At 34.9% G+C, this 22,179-nt stretch overlaps 1 protein-coding gene and 1 non-coding gene across 3 annotated transcripts; both read right to left on the reverse strand.

The window, feature by feature from the left end:
* Window positions 1-11,058: 11,058 nt before the first annotated feature.
* Window positions 11,059-11,132, reverse strand: TRNAR-UCG. Its single transcript has one exon. It is a non-coding gene; the product is annotated as a tRNA-Arg (tRNA).
* Window positions 11,133-13,285: 2,153 nt separating this feature from the next.
* LOC120208033 (1-acyl-sn-glycerol-3-phosphate acyltransferase 2-like) lies at window positions 13,286-14,936 on the reverse strand. Of its 2 annotated transcripts, none has more exons than XM_039207405.1 (4): window positions 14,811-14,936; window positions 14,108-14,200; window positions 13,792-13,878; window positions 13,286-13,652 (listed from the first exon to the last, which is right to left on the reverse strand). In XM_039207405.1, the coding sequence occupies exons 2-4, from the start codon at window positions 14,171-14,173 to the stop codon at window positions 13,413-13,415; spliced, it is 393 nt and encodes a 130-aa protein (XP_039063336.1). In that variant the 5' UTR covers window positions 14,174-14,200; window positions 14,811-14,936; the 3' UTR covers window positions 13,286-13,412. The 2 variants fall into 2 exon arrangements, with proteins under 2 accessions (XP_039063336.1, XP_039063337.1); XM_039207406.1 differs by having other exon boundaries at window positions 14,824-14,919.
* Window positions 14,937-22,179: the final 7,243 nt, after the last annotated feature.

Consider the following 22,179-nt stretch of genomic DNA (forward strand, 5'->3'; position numbering starts at 1 on the left):
CAGGATTTACAGAAAAGTAAGCATCACGAAAAATATAGGCCAAAAGAAACCATATTCCAACACTTTATAAGCAGTCTACTTTGGTCTGAAATGTCCACCATATGAATAAGAATGACAAAAATTTAAAATTGAGTTTACTCACTTTTAGCAACACATCATCGAATTACCTGGTCCAAAAATGCTTCTAAAGATACAGATCATCCCAATGAAGAAACGAGATTCTCTTTTAATACGGTTTACTTCGGATCTCGTCAAATCAGATGGTAATTTACCTGTAGCTAAGTAATTAACTATATCTGCGAACCAGGCATTGACTTCTGCACCATTATCAAGCTTTCCTCCGGGAATTCCTCACGAATGGGAGGATTAACTGTAGATATTAGAAGCTATCTTAAGTGATCGGCCACCAGGTTCGCACATCCTTTCCTATCCTTGATTTCCAAATCAAACTCTATGAGGAGTAAGATCCAACAGATTAGTCGTGGTTTCGCCTCTTTTTTTGCTAAGCAAGTACTTCAAGACTGCGTGATCAGAGAAAATATCAACTTTAGTGCCAAGAAGATATGATCTAAATTTATCTAATGAAAAAATAATAGCGAATAAATTCTTTTTCGGTTGTTGAATAATTCCGTTGTGTGAAATCTAAGGTACGGACGCATAAATGACACGTAAGGCTCTTTGCCGATCCTTTATCCAGCACGGCTCCAATACTTCCATCTAAAGCATCACACATGACTTCGAAAGGAAAGTCTCAATTTGGTGTTGGACTATGGGGGCCAAAACAAACTTTTCCTTTAAAACGTCAAATAATTATTTACATTGTTGGTCAAATTGAAGGTTCTATCCTTCTATAACAACTCGCATAATGATTGTGCCACCTTGGAGAAATCCATAATGAATATGCAGAAAAAATCTGCATGACCAAGGAAAGAAGAATTTCCCTCACCGTAGTAGGGTAAAGAAGTGAATGTATTATATCAGTTTTTTCTTTTCCACCACAAATCCTTTGGAAGAAATAATATGTCCTAGAATTAAACCTTTATCAACCATAAAATGACACTCTTAATAATTCAAAATAAGGTTAATTCTAGGCACTGACGCAACTTTTTCAGATTTAATAGACACTCATTGAATGAATTACCGTACACGTGAAGTCGTCCAAGAAGACTTCAATAACTTTCTCAATATAATTAGAAAAAAATACTAATCATACACCTTTGGAATGTGGCAGGTACATTACAAAGTCTGAAAGGCATCCGTCGGTAAGCGAAGGCCGAAGGGCATTGTCGCCTTTTCTTGATCTTCAGGTGCTACTGGAATTTGGAAGAAACCTGAAAATCCTCAAGACAACAATAGTGAGTTTTACCGTCTAATCGTTCTATCATTGATCTATGAATGGAAGAGGAAAATGGTCTTTTTCGGTTAATGAATTCAACTTCCTGTAATCGATGCAGACTCTCCATATATTCGAACTCATGTTGGTACAAATTCTCCCTCATAATTTTTTAATCACAGTAACTCATGTTTTCTTAGGAACTGTATGTATCGGACTTACTCCTTTACTATCCGAAATTGGATATATATCTGCATCAAGAAGTTTTTGTATCTCATTTTTTACCACTTACATCATCGGTGGGTTTAGTTAGCGTTGGCCTTCACATGTCGTTTGCGTGTCATTGGTTTTAATTTGTGCATACAGTGGATGGACTAAACCCTTTTATATCGGTGATGGTCTATCCTATAGCCTCCTTGTGTATGCGTAAAACCGTTATTAAATCTATTTCTTCTTGCTCGGACAATCCTTTCGATATGATCACTGGAAAAGTGTTGTTTCTCCGAGAAAGGCGTATTTCAAGTGATCCGACAATGGTTTAAGTTCAAAGTTAGGCGCCTGCAAAACAGAGGGTACAACTTTAGGTTTAGAAGAAATTCAATTCGGTATAATCAGAGTATATGTTTTCTCATGGTCTTCTAGCTTCCTGCATAGATCAAAGGAAAAATTAGTCCTTAAAAATTCATCAGCCAAAGGATCAATTCAACAGAATTTATACTTTCCACTTTGTCAGAATATCTCATTGCCTTATACACGTCAAACTAACGACCGCACCGTCGAATTCCAAGGTTAAAATTCAGTTTCTTAAGTCAATTTTCGTGTGTGTAGTACTTAGGAAAGGGCGCCCCTACAAGATATAAGAGGATTGCTTATGTGATCATTCTCCATGTCGATTATATAAAATCAGTGGGAAATATTAAGTTGTTTACCTCCACCAGTACATTCTCTAAGAGTCCTTTCGGATAGACCACGATCTGTCGGTAAGCTGAATTGAGATCTTTGTATCCTTCAAAGGCTCGTTAATAATCATTTTGTAAACAATAGAGGCACTACATTAATAGAGGCACCAAGGTCATATGGCTTGTTTTATCCTAACTTTACCAATTTTCAAGGTATTGCAAACATACATTGGTCTTTCAGCTTCGGTGGTAACTTTCGTTGGAAGACAGTTGAGACATGACCCCAGTAAGCTTCCTCTTTATCGTACAAAGATCCTCAAAAAACTGGGCATACCTTGGAACCTTTCGATAACCTCAAGGAGAGGTATGTTAACTTCCACCTTCCGAAGTACATAGTATTTCTTTTTCCTCAGCTTGTTTATCCCTTTTAACTAACCTTGATGGAAAAGGTGGTGCACGTCATTAGGAGATGTCGTTGGATATGTTTTTCTTCATCACTCTCTTCTGGGATCCTAAATCAACAGTCTTCTTCTCTTTTTGGACGCTTCATCTGATGGAACAGGTGGCACCACTACTGTACCACTCCGAAGAGTGACGCATTGACATTCTCCCTTGGGTTTACCTCGATTTGGATGGAAGTTTACCTTGTGATTCCAAGCAGCCTATGGTTTGAGCCAGCTGGCTCATCTATTTGCTATCTCTTGTAAGTGAGCTTCAGTACGAATCTGGAAATTTTCATGGGAAAGTGCTAACCTCTAGACAATTGACTCTAATGTTTCTGCGCGGCTGTTGTGGTGGATGTGGTCGCTTGATAACCTTGATTCGGTCTTGAGTTTTGAGCATAACTGAAATTCAGATAATCCCTCAATCCTGGGTTGTAAGTATTGCCGTAGGGATTATAAGCTCTTTGGGGAGGTCCTTGAAGTTACTGACTACATTGACTTGAGCTGATGTGTCATCTTAGATCAATGGACTCGTCTGTTAGATGATCAGGTAATGCACATATTCAACATAATCTATTTGGTCATGTCTTTCCTGCAATAAGAGAGTTGATGACTTCAATTAATTTATCTTCTTTCTAAAGAAGATGAACTTATCTCATGAACCCTTCGAGGAGGTTCATTATTGTGCGAATTGTTGGGAATTTACAGCAATTGTGGAATTAAGTCCCTAGCCTCAGTATGGGTCATATTCGCCAAGGCTCCACCTCTAGCAGCATCGATCATCTTTATTCCAGGGGAGTTAATCCTTCATAAAAGTATTGAAGTTGTGTTTGTTCAGTTAACCATGCTGTGGGCAACTAATACATAGCTTCTTAAACCGCTCCCAGTATTCATAAAGTGATTTTACATCAATATGCTTCATTCCAAGTATTCTCCTTTATAGTTCACTGACTTTCGCCGTAGAGAAAACTGTCAAGAAAAAAATGAATCATTTGAGCCATGTAGTAATAGAATTAGGGGGTAGATAAATAACCACTCCTTAGCCGATTCGGCTAAGGAAAAGGAAAAGCTCTGAGTTTGATTTGGTCCTCGGTTACTCCCGTGGTCTCATGCTGGAGCAGACCATGTGAAATTCCGTGAGATGTTTATGTGGATTCTCGTTTGGCAATCTGTGGAATGTAGGGAGGAGATGAGGCCAGTTTTTAACTGGTAAGAAGTTTCACCTTGGGAAAAATCAATGCACAAAGACTCTTGTTCGTAGGTGTCGCGGCTAACTCTCTGATAATAGGATCGACCATCGGAATTATTTTTATATTAACGGATTCACCTGAATTTAACTCTGATTCTGGATTTGATTGTTATCTCCTTCTTTCTCGAAGCGTCTGTGCGTGAAGTCTCCTAGCTCTAGCTTCAATTTCTGGGTCGTACTCCACTAATGCGGCCAGATTAGTCGTGGTTATAAATCAAAAGCAAACAAAAATTAGTAACTTTAGCAAAGTCTCCTGCAACGGCGCCAATTTGACAACTGTCGTTTTAATGTCAAATAAATTCCTTCTTCTCAATTAATAAATAAGGAAATACGTAGTAAAGAGAAATAAGGGTCGATTCCACAGGGACTTAGAAAATTTCAAATTTTTTTCTGAATGGTTTATACCATGCGTGAAATAGTAAATAGGTTTGATAAAAAGATATTTAAATAATAATAAAAGAAAATTAAAGTAAAAATAAAGAAAAGATTTTTAAAGTTGAAAATGGATATGGTAAAATCAGCCTCAAGCCTCGCTTTGACTCAATTTCCTTCAGATCATTGAATTAGATTTTCCCTTCGGGATTCATATCTGTTACTTTATCTACAAGGGCAAACCATGTGACTCTATTTTGTATACCGAATACCCAAGGCAATCTTTGATTCCGGCTTTGGAAACTGATCTAAGCAACATCAATTATCGTAGATCAATTACCGTTTAAGTTCGTGGCGACCGACTCGGATTGTTGTTTCAATAGTCATTAATTCTGATCTCAATTCCCACTTGGCGAAGCTATCTCGCCAAGTGTGTTCCCAGGAATTCAAATGTGCTTTCAATAAGTCGATCCTTCCTCCCACATATTTAATCACAACAGCCTTTTAACCAAAGTCAACCTTTGATTTTGAAAACTATTTTGATTTTGAAAAATAAGCGAAAAGATTGAGATAGATATTCCGAAGTTATTAAAGGACTTTTTCAATTCTCCTGTTGGAATTGAGTCATTGCTTCAACTCTCGGCTTATGAGAAAAATTTAAGCATGACAAAAGTCATACTTAGCATGTTTGAAAACAAGCTAAAAAAATAAAGTAAAAAACCGAAAAAAAAAAACTTGAAAATAAAAGGAGAAACTTTTATAAAACTAGAAAGAAAAAAAAAGATTGTAATCTGAGTTGTCTGTTTGGCTTACCCCAAGAGGGTATTATAGCCTCTAAAAACCTAGAGATAAACAAAGAAATTAAAATAAAATAATCCTAAAGATAATTGTTTCTCCTAAATTCAAACTTTAATGAGTCTCCTAATGCAACTCTGCTCGTCCATCTTCCAGAAGGCGCGCTGACTAGATCTTCTAGAAACTACCGCTGACTGGACCTTCTAGAAGATGCCACGTCATACCGTGTCATGCCCCGAGTCGTGCCCATGTCTCCAGTTGTGACCAAATAATAAAAATGCAGAATGCACCCGTTTTACCACTAAGTCTGGAGAGTAAGACCCTTCACAAAAACAAGCATAACACAACCAATCAGCTGCAATAAATCCATAAAATGAAGAATTAACGAGAAAATACTACCGATTCTGAACACTCATCAATATTGTTGTACAAAAGTTATCAATAGGTGCTTTTGAGTAATGTTTAAGTGTAATTGTTAGGAAATATACAATTGATATTGTACATGTATTTAATGGATATTGAATAGATCAAAATCAAGCTCCCAAGTCAAGTGAAGCAAAAGGCAAAGGCTAAGTTCCGGAGTAATCAGCTCTACATATTGGATACCAAAGTGAGGCAAGCTAGGTGAGTACTTTATTGTAATTATACGAGATGAAGAACATTCAAATTATATGTTTTATAATATTGATTATATTATCTTTATATGTATGGAAAGAATATTATGAATGAGTTTTAGAGTATGAACTGCTCTAAATCGAATACATAATTAAAATGCATGAAAGAATGCATTAAGGCGTGAAAGGATGCCATAATTAAAATGCATGAAGGATGCATTAAGGCATGAAAGGATGTCATAATTAAAATGTATGAAAGGATGCACTAAGGCATGAAAGGATGCCATAATTAAAATGCATGAAAGGATGCATTAAGGCATGAAAGAAGAATCATAATTAAAATGCATAATGGATGTGTTAATGTGAAAAGAGACATAACTGAAATTAATGAACTAAAGAAAAGTATGTTGGACATACTAAAGATGATTATGAGGATAATATGACCAAGGTTTGGTTATAATACGAATGACTTAACTAATTCCTATGGATGATACGACTTAGTTTGAAGTCAAATAATCATGAGATACTTATGTATACTTTAATTTTCTTTACAATATTATATCTCACTAAGTATGCTTAACATGTGTTGTTTCTCACGCGTATGTAAAAGAAAAGATTAACTGAGTAATGAGTACTTATATAGCTGTGGTGATCATCAACTAAGGTGGACTCATCCGTGACACCAAGACAATCTAGTTTTATTTGGAAACTTAGTTGGCATGTAATCACAATATTAAAATGCTTTTAACTTTAATTAAGTAAAACTTATAGAAGTTTACAATCAATGTTTGTTTTATATTAAAATGTTATGTCTTCAGAAAAAAAAAAAAAAAAAAATATTTTCGGGTTTTCAAAGAATAACTATTTTAAGAGTAATGTGACATCTATATCTCGTGTACATAAGGTATCCGGGAAATGAGTGTTACAGAAATTATCCAAAACTTCCCGTACTGGCCTTACTAGTAATTATTTGAAAGAATAATTGAATTTCTTGCCATTTTTATTTCAATGAATGTTTAGTTTTATCTATTTTTTAATTAATATGATGGATATTTTGTAACTTTATATTTTAATGAATATGATTAATATCAATAGTTGAATGAATGTGAATAATATAAATAGTTGAATTATTGTGATTATTATCAATATTTGAATTAATATGATGGATATTAATAGTTGAATGATGTATATTAATTCAACTTAAAATTTATTAATTCAAACATATAAAACGTTTACAACTCCTGTCGGTGTCGAGGTATTGTTTAATATAATGTTGAGGCGCACGTCGGTTTCGTTGTGGTCGTTGCGATTGTTCAGGATTTGTTTATCATAACCAACTTGCTCATTCACCGAGGGATATGATCCGGTGTTGTAAATACATGCCCACCACCACTGTACTCTCTCACTTGAGGACAAATACTCGTATTTGACATCATAGATTCATCTGATCAAAATCATATGTTGCTCCCAAACATGGTAGAGAACATGGTGACTGATGAGGAATAAGTTGAGGAGTGTAGCCCGTAACATCATAATCACCAAACACTTGATGAAATGATATTGTACCGCCAAAAGATTCTGGTGGGATAGTATCCATTGTCACTTGTTCTGCTCCATGGTGAGATGAACTCCCACTCTCACTTCGTCTTCGTTTCTCGGCTTTACCAAATTTTTTTATAGTGTATAAATTGTTGTCTTTCTCTTTTCGTTGTCAATAACAACTTTCCATGTTCCCAATAATAATTCAGGTAATCTGAATTCTGGAAGTCAAAGTCATTTGCTTATATAGGAGTGAGCATTGGCAAGTATGAAGCCATATTGTTCTAACGATTGATATGGTTGGCATACCTCACAGCCTAATCCTCACCGTGCCTACCACGCCCATCTAATCTGTGGAGAGCGTCATGATTCTCTAGAATTCACGGAATAGGTTGGTGGAAGCCAAACTGCCTCAACACTCTATCGGAAAATTGGAACTCAACAAAAGCGAAATGGATAAATGGTGTAAGAGCACACGACATAATTTCTCCATCATCGTACGACCTCCAAATAAACTATAAACAAAATTATATAGTTATTAATTAATTAATTAATTATAAAATTCAACTAAATAAATAAAAATATTAAAACTAAATAAAAATAAAATTCTCTAATTAATTATATATATACCTCAACTTTGCATTTGATGTCAATCTTAAATCTAAACTCTTTTACATTATTCTGCGCCAACCTCATTCCTTATTTTATGGCTCCATCTGTATACCAATCAAAACAAAATTTGGTAATTATTTTTCCTATACAAAATATTCGTTAATTAATTTAAGATGAAATATTTTAAATTAAAATATTATCTTCCGACAAGATGAAAGTCAACTGCAGTTCGGCTAATCGGTGTTAACCATGGAAGTCTATGCCAAACCCACGATTGTAATAACATCAGACATCCACCGATTTCCACCGTACACTTATCATTTATAAGTAATGATGCCTTGCACATCTTGCGATACAAGAATGCCAATATTACCGATCCCCAACTATACTGACGGGTATTCAAAAAGTTACCCAAAAACAGAAGATATTGCATATGAATAAGATTACCAGATTTATCCAGCATCAAGACTCCCCCGATCAACCGTAATATGTATGCTCGAGTTACAAATATAATGTCTTGCTCAGTACTATACCACACGTGACCCTTTTGTGAATGTTTTTTTGGCACCTTCCCAAGGTATGCCCCACATATTTCAAACACGTCCTGATAATTTTTTCCCACCACTACCATTCCATTTGTAGGCACCCCGAGTTGTAAAGCCACATCCTCCAAAGTGATCGTATATTCACCACACGGAAGATGAAATGTATGAGTTTCTGGTCTCCACCGTTCAATTAATGCACTGATCAAACCGGGGACCAACCTATATTCTCTTACAAATGTGACATCGTAAAAGCCCACCATTTGCAAATTCTCAACAATACGTTCATTTGGCTTCTCACAAGTGGTCACTCGACTACGAATGACTCGTTGTTCGTCATCCTGCATTTGTTAATTCATGTAATTAGAATTAATTCATCGTTCTCAAATAAAATATTATTCGATCATAATACCAGTGCTCCCAAATACTAGAAATGTGTCGACAATCTAGTCTCAAAAGAATATTTTCTTCTGTCATGCTTCAACAAATCTATAAAAAAAAATTAAATATTTCAAATTATAATATTAATCATAATTAAATAAAATTTAAAAAATAAAATATGTTTAATCAAAATAAATAGTCTAATTAATTTATATTTACAATAAAAACAAAAAATCAAAACAAAAAATTTAAACTAAACTTACCAAACCACTCGAATACGATTTAATATCTAAAATCAAGATAATACTTCAATAATTTATTATTCAATAAAAAATAAAAAATATTTTAAACTAAACTTACCAAACAACCCAAATACAACTTAATATGTAAAATCATAATAAATACTCTAATAATTATAATTTAAATTAAAAACAAATATTAGACTAAAAATTTCACGAAAATTTTAAATTAACTTACCAAACCACTTGAATAGTTTAATTTGTGAAATCAAAATAAATAAATAATTTATTTATTTTACAATAAAAACACAAAATAAAACAATAAATTTAAACTAAACTTACCAATGTACTCAAATACAATTAATATGTAAAATAAAATAATTAGTCTAATTATATTACTAAAAAATTAATGTAATAATTTAAACTACACTTACCAAGTTTTATTCAAATACAACTTAATATGTTAAATTAAAATAAATATTCTAATAATTATATTTAAGTTAATAACAAAAATTACACGAAAATTTAAATTAAACTCAGCAAGCCACTCGAATACAGTTTAATTGGTAAATTCAAAATAAATAATATAATTAATTTATATTTCAAATAAAAGTTAAATAAGAAACAATAAAATTTACACTAAATTTATCAAATCACTTACCAGAGCACTCGAATTATTTATTCCTTCTATTGAACTCTTAAGCTTACCAAACTACCCGAATTCTTTTCTTTCTCTCGGCCTCACTCAAATTTCTCCTTCACCTCTCACCCAAAATCTAACCCCCCCTATTTTATAAAAACCCAACCCGGTGCTCCATTATTGGTGTAATAATGGCACCACCAACTCACGTTGATTCCCATGCAGTTGTTCTCATGGTTGATTCCCACGCAATCAGTTATTCCCATTCATGCATGCAGCGGTTGGTTCAGACGTGAAGACGTTGTGTATTCCCCAAGTCTTTTTCCTTACCTGAAGACGTCGTGTGTTCCCGAAGTCTTCATTTATGCCTGAAGACGCCAAGTGATCCCGGAGGGTTTCATTTTGCCTGAAGACGCCGAGATTTCCTGGAGTCTTTAGGCTTGTACTGTAGAAAACACCCTAGATGGGGAAATAATGTGGGAACTGCATTATCCTGGGGGGAAAACTTCCTCAACCACATTATCCTAGCACTTTTGTCATATGATTAGAGTATCATATGAAATAAATGAAAAAAAAAATCTAAAAGAATGTAAATGATTAAAAAATATTGTATGGTAGCTCAACTTCTATTTTAGAATTCAAAGGGAATTATAATTTAGGTACTTCAAGTATTTATTTTGTCAAAAGTCATCCCTTAATTTACTGTTGTTTTTATTTCCCATTCCATGAGTTAAATTATAATAAGACTAACAAATAAAATCAAATAACTGGAGTCTCATGAAATAAATAAAAAAATTCAAAAAAATGGGATATTGCCTTGTTGACTCCTCTGACTATTAAAAGATACAAATGGTCCCCCAACTATAAGGAATTGCTTTGTTGTGTCTCTCAGCTATTAAAAGTTATAAAACGGTCATCTTACTATTCATTATGTACCAAACTCATCCTTTTTCATTCTAAAAATTAACGATAGCATGAGCTGGACGATGACTTGCTAATTGAGATGTTATGAAATATGATCTCATGATCTCAAACAACTATCATATCTCAATTAACATGTTAATGCCCAACTTAGACGATCATTAATTTTTTAATGAAAAATGACGAGTTTGGAACATAATGAATAGTCAAGTGACCATTTTGTAACTTTTAATAGTCGAGGGACTCAATAAAGTAATTTTCTAGAGTCGGAGGATGATTTTATAATTTTTAATAGTCGGGAAACTCAAAAGAGTAATATCCTATAATCATAGGATCATTTGTGTACTTTAGCCAAAATATAAATGATTAAAAAGGTATACTGTAACTCGACTTCTTTTTCAAGATCAAAGGGGATTATAGTAAGAAGCCGATCTTTTTGTTAATGAAGAGCGACATTGAAGCAAAATGAAAAATAAAGACGACCACAATGGGAGTTGAACTCACAACCTTCTGATGCGAAGTCAGACGCGCTAATCCACTGCACTATGCGGTCGTATTAGAATGTACCTTAGGCTAGTTTTTATTATTTTATTTTAATTCACCTTTAATTCAATTGAATATAAGTTTTTAGATTTGTAAGATCATAAGTTTATAGGGTAAGCTACCCATTTAGTATTTAAACTATTTTACTTTTGTTTCGTTTTAATATTTAAATTTTTAAAAAGAGTTATATCTAAAGTTTAATTTAAGTTTCATTTTGGTACTTGTCATTAAAAACTTAACGATGATGTTGACATGTCATCATAATATAATGTCATATCATCATTGGAAAAAAAATAAACCACGTCAGCAGTTCTATTAAGTTTTTAACAACGGGTACCAAAATGAAATCTAAACTAAATGTCAGGTATGATTTTGAAAACAAAATAAAGTTTGAGTATTAAAACGGAACAAAAGTAATAGTTTAGTTACTAAACATATAACTATGTTTATATTCATATTTATTTATTTATTATTATTATTATTATTATTATTATTATTATTTGTATTGGTATCATATGCTCATCATCATATTCAAATAGTCATTGAATACTGAAACTTCGAGGGGGGAAATGAAAAACTATGAATAACATGTGAAATTCATTAGAAGAAGGATTCACCAACTCCAATATTTCTGTTTCTTTTAATCCTTTGATCTAATGAGAAAGATCAACTCAATTTTTTAGTAACTAAAACACTATTATCATTTATGAATAAGGACATGAAAGCAATCTGATTCTTCTATTATTATTAATAATCTGATGTCAGGGTCTTGTAAATTTTGATGGCCATATGTCATAACAGTAAAATAGGCATTTTAAAACTAAAATATTAGATATATAAAGAAGATCACTAATATTTCAAAAATTATTATAACTATAAGAAAACGTTAAATAGTGGTAAAAAATATCTTCATGTAATAATATGGGCTTTAGACTTGAAAATTTTGGGTCAAACATCCTAAATACACATATACAAAAGACTTAAAAAAATTTGGAGGCCCTTATAAAAATTAGGCCCTGTGTAGTTGGGCAGCCCATACAAGCCCAAAATCAACCATGTCTGGTGTAAGTACATGACAATATATATTCAAATAAAACTCTTAATTATATGATATTAAACACTCAGACCCCTATCATTTATGGGAACAAGCAAGACACCCTAAAAACGGGGCTTCATATCCATTAACGTGGCACCACATTTCAATTATTAATTCAACATTCTCATTCTGATTCATGGAACCACCATTAATGGAAAGAATTCTATCTGTATAAATTGTTTGCAAGAAATGAATATACAACAAAAATAACTTTGAAAAATAAAATACTCTCAACACAGCTCCTGAGGTCTTAACAAGCATTAAACCGTGATGAAATGCCTAAATATCATATCTCGACCTTTCTTTTATGTTACATCCTGAAAATTTGTGGTTTACTGAAACTTAAAGGAGTTTTCCATTGAAAAACTCTCACTGTCTACCAAGATTCTTCTGACATTGAAATTGTTATTACGAGCCGAAACTACCATAGCAACGGTCTCATCGAAGACATGGGAAGAATCTAAGTCCTTAAAACTAACCCTCCAATCTTTAGAAAGTTTAACTCTTTTCGCGACTGTCCTTTTAGACATTACAGTTCGAGGATGCAAACTCTTACCAAAGGATGTCCATGGTTGTGATCACCCTATAATCACATTGATAGCTTCTCGTGCAGGTTGGGGTGGGTACGCAACATTGTCCCCATTTGGTTGGGCTTTGGTAGGGGAAAATATTGGTTGGGTTGTTCATCATGCATTTTTTGTTGGGGTTGTTGGGATTTCATCTTGATTGATTCTTTTTCGATCGAGAAGTAGTCCACACTCACAGTAACAATTGTTGATGGAAAAATTATGGTTATAACGGTTCATCTTTTTTATTTGGGCGGTGAGTCGCAACAGGTAACTCTGTGAAAGAGAGGCGGAGAATGTGTGATCTAGGGAAGATAGTAAACAGTAAGGGTTTAGATCCAAAGGGAATAAGAGAGATCATTTCTTCTATTTTGCATGTCAGTTTATATACATTCGATCATATTTTAAATTGTTGCCATTTTAAGTCAAAGAATTTATAATATGCATACAAACTTACTTCACTTGAATCCTGATGATGACTAAAACACATGCTTTTGAAACTCAGTCTAAAATGAAAGCATGTTTTGACTACTAAGTCAAAGTGTAATAAATAGCACACATTTTAGGTTTACCAAAATATGGCTGCAAATGTACTTCCCTGCTGATATCTTGCGAGGAAAGGCTCAACCTACTGCTGTTTGTCTCGTCTTGCCTCGGAACTCTCCCCGTTATTCTTTGGCCTCCCGGGTGCAACCTTGGCAGGAGTTGAACGCTCAGACTGAGAGAAGAGAATCGTGATTTGCATGAGAATAGTAACAATGGCTAAGCCAACTGCTGTCAACATCCCTTTCCATGAGGATAAAAGTGAAGACCATTGCAGAAATTTGAGAGCTCCATAAGCCACAATACATGCCCAAGAAGAAACAACCTGATCCAAGAATAAGAATATTGTAATCATATTTAGTTCCAGAAGCAACTCCTACAAACAATGAAAAACAAGAGAAATACCAAAAGCATTTGAATGAAATCGAAACGAAGATGGGTTAATTTTGCATAAAGAATCTCACCAAAAGAGTTTTAATCGGCTGACCAATATCCTGTAATGGTTGGTCACTAAAAGTGTCCTCAGCTACGTGTTTGTCCAACAACTTGTCCTATATGAGAAATAGAACAGAAACAAAACCATAAGAAGGAAACTAAATGCATGAACTAACATGCACAAGAACAAACATTGTTAATCATTATGCAAAAAAAGACAGATTCTCAACTTTTTCGAGGTGACGATAGTCCTTGTTTTCCTTTCAATCATAAGATTATTTTAGACAAGTAAACAAGACCACCTAGAATACAATCACGCTACAACACTAGATAAATAGTACTCACTTTCTCCACAAACATATATTTACACCATTGCGCAACAGCCTCGTCTGTTTCAGGTAGTTCCTTCATAAGATGCCGCTTAACGTGTACATGCACCTGCAAGCAACAGTATATTTTCATCAACAGAATGAACCAATAGAAAAGTCACTGATTCCATTGTCAACTAAGATATTTGAGATCAATGACATTTGAGATCAACCAGGTACATTTTTCATCACAACTCCAAAATGACATGTTTCATGCATATGAAAAGAAGAGGGAAACACAAACATTTTCCCAGACTCAATTAGTTGCTTCACATAAATCATAAACCTAGCAACACAACAAACTGAAGTTACCACAAAGTATGCACAAGTAGTTAATGATTCTTATCGTGTCAACGACCAGCAAAATTTTTGGCTTTCACTCAATGAAATTCTGAAGAACGGAGAAAATATTAACATGTTATGAAGCCTGCACATTTACTTCATGTTCTCTATTGACTCATCAGAGATATTTGACAGTATGGTATGCCTTTAAACTGAAAACAATTTTCATCGTCATGTTGAATTTAGAAGCAAGACTTTCTAGCCTTGAGGAGATATGGAGAAAATTCTCCAAGGACATATCAATATGAAACAAAATGAGAGCAGTGTTAACATTCATATCGATATATAATTATGCAAAAATGTTAAACTTGCTTTACACAGCTTGAAATCAAAATTACCACTGAAGATTACCCCTTGAAAAGTCTAAGCATTGTAGGTGAGGGTGAGCTTTTAGGAATTGCCACTGTCATGTCGAAAACAGCTGGAACAAATGGACGCATATGACTTACAGCAGAAACAAAACCCTGAAGCAACAGAGACAATGTTATCAGGCATACATTTTCATATATAATTACTACTAGTAAGGCCCATGAGATAAGTGGTCAAGAGCAAAATAACAAACTTCACCATTACAAATGAGGAAAAAAAATTGATAGAAGTAGGAGGCCTCATTAAAAACCTCCCTCATAGTAGTCTTATTCCCTAAGGAAAGAACCAACCAGCGGAAGGAGGAAAAGAATACCTCAATAAATTATTGAATAAAACATATTACATAAGACTTAAACAAACAGCATAGCCATTGTTCCCTACAAATACACAAAACAGAAAATTAATAAATCTTACAATCACCCAATCCCCTCCTTTGCTAAATTATCTGCTTCACAATTACAACCCCTAGGTATCAATCTAAGAATACATTCCTTATCTGAAACAATAGACACAATCTCTTTTACAAGATTTGAAAAAAAAACAGAAGCTGAAAAAGGAGATTTAATCCAGTCCACTGCCAACTTACAATCGGCTTCAACAATCAGCTTACCCTTCAAACCCCATTCAGAAGATAAAAAAATCTCTAAGCCTTTTTTGATAGCTTTCAATTATGCTAGAGGGGGAGGGCTAGGACCAACATTCTCTGAAAAAGATATAAGAATAGAACGATTCCAATCTCTTAAAATACACCCTATGCCTCCTATCATCCCATTACCACTAACAGCCCCATCAACATTCATCTTAAAGAAATCAACTAGAGGGGGAGTCCAGCAAAGCAATGGCGAAGACTGAACCTTAGAAACATAATATTTATCTGCCAGTGAAGGGTCTGCAATCAACAAATCAGCCTAAATATAAACATGAGGAATTTGGCTAGAAACCACTTCGCTAATCTAAATCTGACAATGAAAAAAAGCGATGTTCTGTCCAGTTTTCCTCTATAAAAAACAATGTCATTCCTCACTTTTCATATTGACCAAAAAACAGCCCCCGGAATAAACTTCCATATAATTGAACTACCCCTAAAATCAGACCACGAACTAAGAAGGGATGGACGATCACTTGGCAGAGCTAAAGAAAGATCCCAGAAGCTCATAATTTTGTTCCAAAGTTCCCACGAAAAAGAACAGGAGATGAAAAGATGCTGGACAGTTTCATCAAACTGATTACAAAATGGGCAAAGACTATCTTCTCCTAATGGAACCCCTTTTTCTTCAACTCAAATCTAACTGCTAATTTCTGATGAGAAAGTTGCCAAATGAAAGTCTCAACTCTTGGAGGAACTAAACCCAACCAAACCCATTTCTTCCACAAAAAATTAGCCTCAGGAAGCAAAGATATAGACATCCTACAAGATTTAACCGAGAACAACCCATCACCCTCCCATTCCACATTAAAAAATCATCTACTGAATCGGATAATCTAATGTTGTTCAGCTTTACCATTAAATCTAACCACTGTGTCACTTCCCAATCACATAAGTTTCTCCTTGTTTGTACATTCCAAACCCAACCATTTGAATCGAAACTACCAAAACCAGCCACATAACCCCTTTGATTTGTTAAAAGAGCATAAATCCTAAGAAATGAGATTTCAGAGAAGAGTCCCAATCCAAACATCATTCCAAAAAAGAATATATTTACCATTTCCAACTTGAAACTTCGCGTGAGATCTAAGACAAGCCCCCACAAAATCATCCTTCAAGAAGTTATTGACAATTCCTCTCCATATACAAGAGTCTTGAGAAGAGAAAACTTAGTTAATTGCCATGGTATTATAACTAACATTGTATTTGCAACATAAGATTTTTTTCTATAGTTCCTTTTCATTGGCAAACTTCCAAACCTATTTTCCCAATAAAGAACGATTGATAAGATTCAGATCAAGAACTCCCAGTCCTCCAGTACTCAACGGTTGCAAATATTCTTCCAACTCACTCAGTGAATTCTCTTTTTTCCAGCTCCCGATCCCCAAAGAAAATTAGCATCCAAGAATTAATCTTCTGACTTATTTTACAAGGCATCTTAAAAATGGATAAGAAGAACATGGGTAAGGAAGACAAAACCGATTTCAAAAGGACCACTCTACTAGCCTTAGATAGAGAAAAGGATTTTCAACCTGCCAACTTCTTGTTGAAATTCTCAAGAACCGGTTCCCATAGAGACTCAGAATTCTTTTTGGCCCCAAGAGGAAGGCCTAGATAAACCAAAGGGAACGAACCAATTGAACAACCAATGGTCGAAGCCCATTCTTGAAGGATGGCATTGTCCACATTTATACCATAAAGCTTACTCTTATATAAGTTTTTATGAAGCCCCGCCAATAAGCTAAAAATCCTCAAAACTCTTCTGACATTTTTAATTTGAGTAAGAGAGGCTTGGCAGAAGATAATAAGGTCATCAACAAACTAGAGATGATACAGTGTAAATGGATTCTCCAGCTTACCAATAGAAAACCCTTGAAAAAGACCAATTTCAACTGCTTTAGATAACATCAAATGGAGCAATTCACCAACCACATTGAATAAAATAGGAGAAAGACTACAACCATGTCTTAACCCTTTGGCCATAGGAAACTCTTATGTGTGGGAGCCATTTACTAAAACAATTGAAGCTAATGATAAACAATAAGAAATCCACGAACACCATCTTTCACCGAAACCCATCTCTTTCATTAATCTAAGGAGGATAGGCCATTCGACAGTATCATAAGCTCTACGGAAGTCCACTTTGAAAACAACCCCTTTAAGGCTTTTCTTCCTCCAAAAATCAATGTCTTCATTAGCCATACATGCACAATCCAACAACTGCCTTCCTGGGATGAAAGCAAATTGGGAAAGGCTAATAACGTCTTTGACACAAGATTGTAATCTCTTAGAAAGAACTTTTGAGAGAATTTTATAAAGACTACCCACAAGACTTATCGATCTATAATCTTCTAAACTCTCTGGATTACTTTTCTTTGGAATCAATGTAATAAAAGCATGATTAACCCCATGACTCCACTTTCTTCCCTTATAGAAGTCTAGAAAAAAACTTCATAATATGCTCATTTACGCTCGACCAATATTTCTTGTAGAAACCCATTGTAAAACCATCCGGGCCAGGGGATTTAGCACTATTAGAGGATGAGATTGCTTGCCATTTCATGTTCTGAAAAAATCTATCAAGAGAAGCACTTTTAGAAGCTGACAATTGTGCAAAATCAAAATTCATAAGCTCTACTTCCAGTATTGATTTGGTACTAAAAGCCTCCTTGAAAAAGTTATAAACACTGGATTTAATCTCCTTAGGATTGGAAATTACCTTCCCTTTGAATTTCAAGGAATAAATAGCATTGACTTTATTCCTATTCAGAGCATTAAGATGGAAAAACCTCGTGTTTCTGTCTCCATCTTTGATCCATCTCGCTCTTTACTTCTGAAACCAAATGTTCTCGTCAATCCTCATCAGTCTCTAAAAATCCTTTTTGAATTGTATCAACTGATCCCACTCCCTCACAGGTAGAATTCCTCCTTGTAACTTAATCTCTAAAGCATTAATTTTACCTTCCAACTCTGAAATTGAATCTGCCAACCCAAGATGAAATCTGTCATACCAGTTTCTAATCATCTTCTTAGTACCCTGCAACGTAGTGAAAATTCCTCCAGTAATATTCTTCTTCTTTGAATATGCCAAAAAGGATTCCACAGCCTCATCGAAACCTTCTTCCTCTAAAAGATAATTAAAAAAATGAAACGGTTTAGGGCCCCATTTTTAACTACTATCCTCCAACACTACCGGATTATGATCAGAAATTGATTTCGGCAGAAGACGCTGCAAAATATTAGGAAAACTTTTCAGGAAACTGCCAGAAATTAGAAACTGATCTAGTCTACCCATGTTGAAGACACTCTATTGTTGCACCATGTGTAATTTCATCCCGACAACAGAAGATCAATGAGCTCAACTTATTGTACAAAGGACCAAAACAGATCAATGGATGCCAATTTTGTGTTTTCCCTAACTTTTCTTCTGGATCTAAATATGCATTAAAATCACCCCCTATACAAACTGACAAATTCACAGTAATTACATAATTTAGCAACTCCCTGAAAAACTCTTCTTTATTAGCTTCTATTGAAGGACCGTATACATTTACAAAGGCACATTACATTTTGAACTCCTTAAAATTCCAAAATATTGTTATAAACCTACTGTTAATCTGCTGGCTTGTAACATGAAACATGTTTTCATTCCACAAACAAAAGAGCCCACCCGCTAACCCCTGTGCTAGAGAATAACTCACTCCCTTTAGAAAATTTCCCCTATTTTCCTTTTAATCATCAAATGGTATTAGTCTAGCTTAGTTTCTTGTAAGAAAAGTATGACTGGTTTGATCTTCTTGACAAGCCTTGCCATTACTCTGGACTTCTCTCTTCTTCCTAAGCCTCTTATATTCCACGATATAATTCTTAGTTTAGACATTGGAAAAAATTAACACCAAACTCAAAAAACTAGAATCTAGAAAACCACTTTTTCTAACATTTCATCCTTCCCTAACAACCCCCAGTCCTTCCTCCGGTTTAAAAATTGTCTATAAAAGCTTTCTTCCCTTCCTTTAAAGAGATTTCCAGCATCTGACATACTTCTCATGTTGCTAAAGCTTCATCAAAAAATGTCGAGAAATGAGATGAAGAAATTGTAGAATTACTAACCAAGTTAAGAGGTTCACTAATCAAAGTTCTTCTCCTCCTTCTGATGTCTTCTTCAGACCCTGAAATAGCATAACAATCTGCTAATATACTCTCTTCCATCAAACTGGATTAAATAGGAATCTTCGTGTTATTCTGAGAATTGACAAACCCATTTTTAACCAATTCGTGGCCTTCACCCAGATCTGCTGTAATGGTCATTTGATTAATTTTAAAACCTCTCAACTCCTTATCTTGTACCGTATAAACCTCTAGTTGATTCTGAACTACTTCATTACCTGATCGAAACCATACTCGCATTTCTTTGGACCTGATGTACACTCTAGCAGAACTTCTTTTCCCCCTTCTTCCTTCAGGTGCACTCCTAATTGATAGACGACTGGAGAAATGGTTCCACGGGTTCCTTCTCTGAGAACCTTTCGAATTACCTTCATAATCTTCCTCATTCAGCCCTTTTCTTCCTTCTTCCATCTCAGAAAATTCTGTTTGTACTTCGTTAATTCCCCCACATGATTCCTCTGCAATATGACCACTTCCAGCTGTTTTTTGAGGAATTAACTGAAACTTACATTGATTATCAGAACCAGCCCACTTGAAATTAAAAGCAGGCCCAGCATGAGAGATTTTTTTAATTAGAGAAAAAGAACCCCAATTGCCATCTGATTGGGCTGAGAATTTCGGATCCACATCACTCCTTAACCCAAGACCTGCAAAATCCCTTTTGAGATTTTTTCATTTTCTAAAGATCCTGACACCCCATTAATAGAAGGTTCTTTGTAAGTCTTCTGTTTCAGAAACTATCCCCCACTAAATTTTTTCAAACTACTCTTTTCCCCTTGCTTCAGCCACGTGTCCACCTTTGACCAAACCTCCTCAGGAGACATCCCATACTCAGTTGTTTGTGCAAACCTTCCTCCCTCATCTTCCTCCACCGCACCATCCTCACTGAACCACTCAACTAAACCCATTTCCTTCTCTTCCCCACTTACATCATAACACTTATTAAACATTGATCCCAACTTTATTTTGACTTTAAATGATCTGCCTTAAGAACCTATTTTAATTACTTCAGGAACATCAAAAGGACTCTCCACCCTGATCAATAACTGCGTCGATGAGAGATCATCCCTTTTCATTGTATCCTCAGTAATATATACGAACTTCCCCCACCTCCCTGCCAGCTTTTCCAGAAATGATTCATTCCATCTTAGAAGAGGAATTCCCATTAACTCAACCAAGCAATACGCTAAGGGAACACCTTCATCATTTAACAAAGGAGCCAACCAATCAAACCAAACAGAAAGCTTCTCGGTGATTAGACCACGCATTTGAAAAATCTTCATTGGACTTGAACATGATGATGCACGAATTCCATACATAACCCCATCTCACAATATTGACTTCAAATCCTTTGCCAAAGCTTTCTTCACCAAGTGTGGCTCAAAAGTGACTTTGATAACCCCAGTTAACGACCATTTCGTCCAATTGAATTCTTCTGTGGAATATGCATTTCCCATACATTCCTTACCCCTTTACTACCTTCCATTATACCTCCCCTATTTACCCCACTTTCTTCTTCGATACTCGGTCTATTTTTAACATTCAAAACTTCCTTATACGTTCTACCAGCCCTCAAACTTCTCGTTAACTCTACCTTCTCCTTATATCTTTTTGTATCACCCCTTAATGGCTTTCTAACTTCAGTCGGGAAACTGACATCATCAACTACTCTATTCCTATATTTGTTATATTTTGCAATCCCCACCGAAACTTTCTTCCCATCAACCATCGTTCCATTAATATTCTGTATTACCCTTCTTCTACCATCCTCCTTCGCAAACTGGACAAATGCGAACGTAGAAGTTTTATAATTCAGTTTGTTCATAAAATTTGGAATGTATACCCTCAGAACTTGACTATAATGACTGAATAATTCCCTTAATGCTCCTCTAAAGACCCTCTTACTTAGATTATCAACAAAGCCAGTCCATTCCTCACCAGAGGAAAGACGACCTTTAGGACTCTCTCTCTCTCTACCTCACGCACTCATTTTTTAGAAAGAACAATGGAGTTAAATTTCATATTAGATTACAAATGAGAAAATTAACACTTAGTCCAACATGGATGACTCTCAATCCTAGGAATGAGTGATGGGAGTTACCTAGGAAATACTGGATTTGCTTATAAGAACTTTAGACTCCTCACACGACAAGATACTATGGGAATGAGTGATGGGAGTTACCTAGGAAAATCTAAGTCGACTTCTCAGAATGGTTTTACTTCTATGCCTTAACTGCCCGACAGAGTTTACTAAGGGTTCCCTATGTTATCTCTAGTTGAGGGACTCGACAGATTGAAGATGCCTTGGCAAAACCGATTGGCGTTAGCTACTGCAGGGATCCTATTGGTCCAGATAACAGGATATGTCTCGACAATACCTTTTTGCGGCAGCATTAACATATAACCTATCGCTCATGCACAACTTCTTTTAGTCGACTGAAATCCTAGCCTTATCTCTAAGGTGATTTAGGCCTAGTTACTATCTAGAACCCCTTACTTATGTGGTTCATCCCTAGTTTCTCTCG

Source organism: Hibiscus syriacus, unplaced genomic scaffold (genome assembly GCF_006381635.1).
Source record: "Hibiscus syriacus cultivar Baekdansim isolate YM2019G1 unplaced genomic scaffold, ASM638163v2 tig00015787_pilon, whole genome shotgun sequence".
Lineage (NCBI taxonomy): Eukaryota > Viridiplantae > Streptophyta > Magnoliopsida > Malvales > Malvaceae > Hibiscus > Hibiscus syriacus.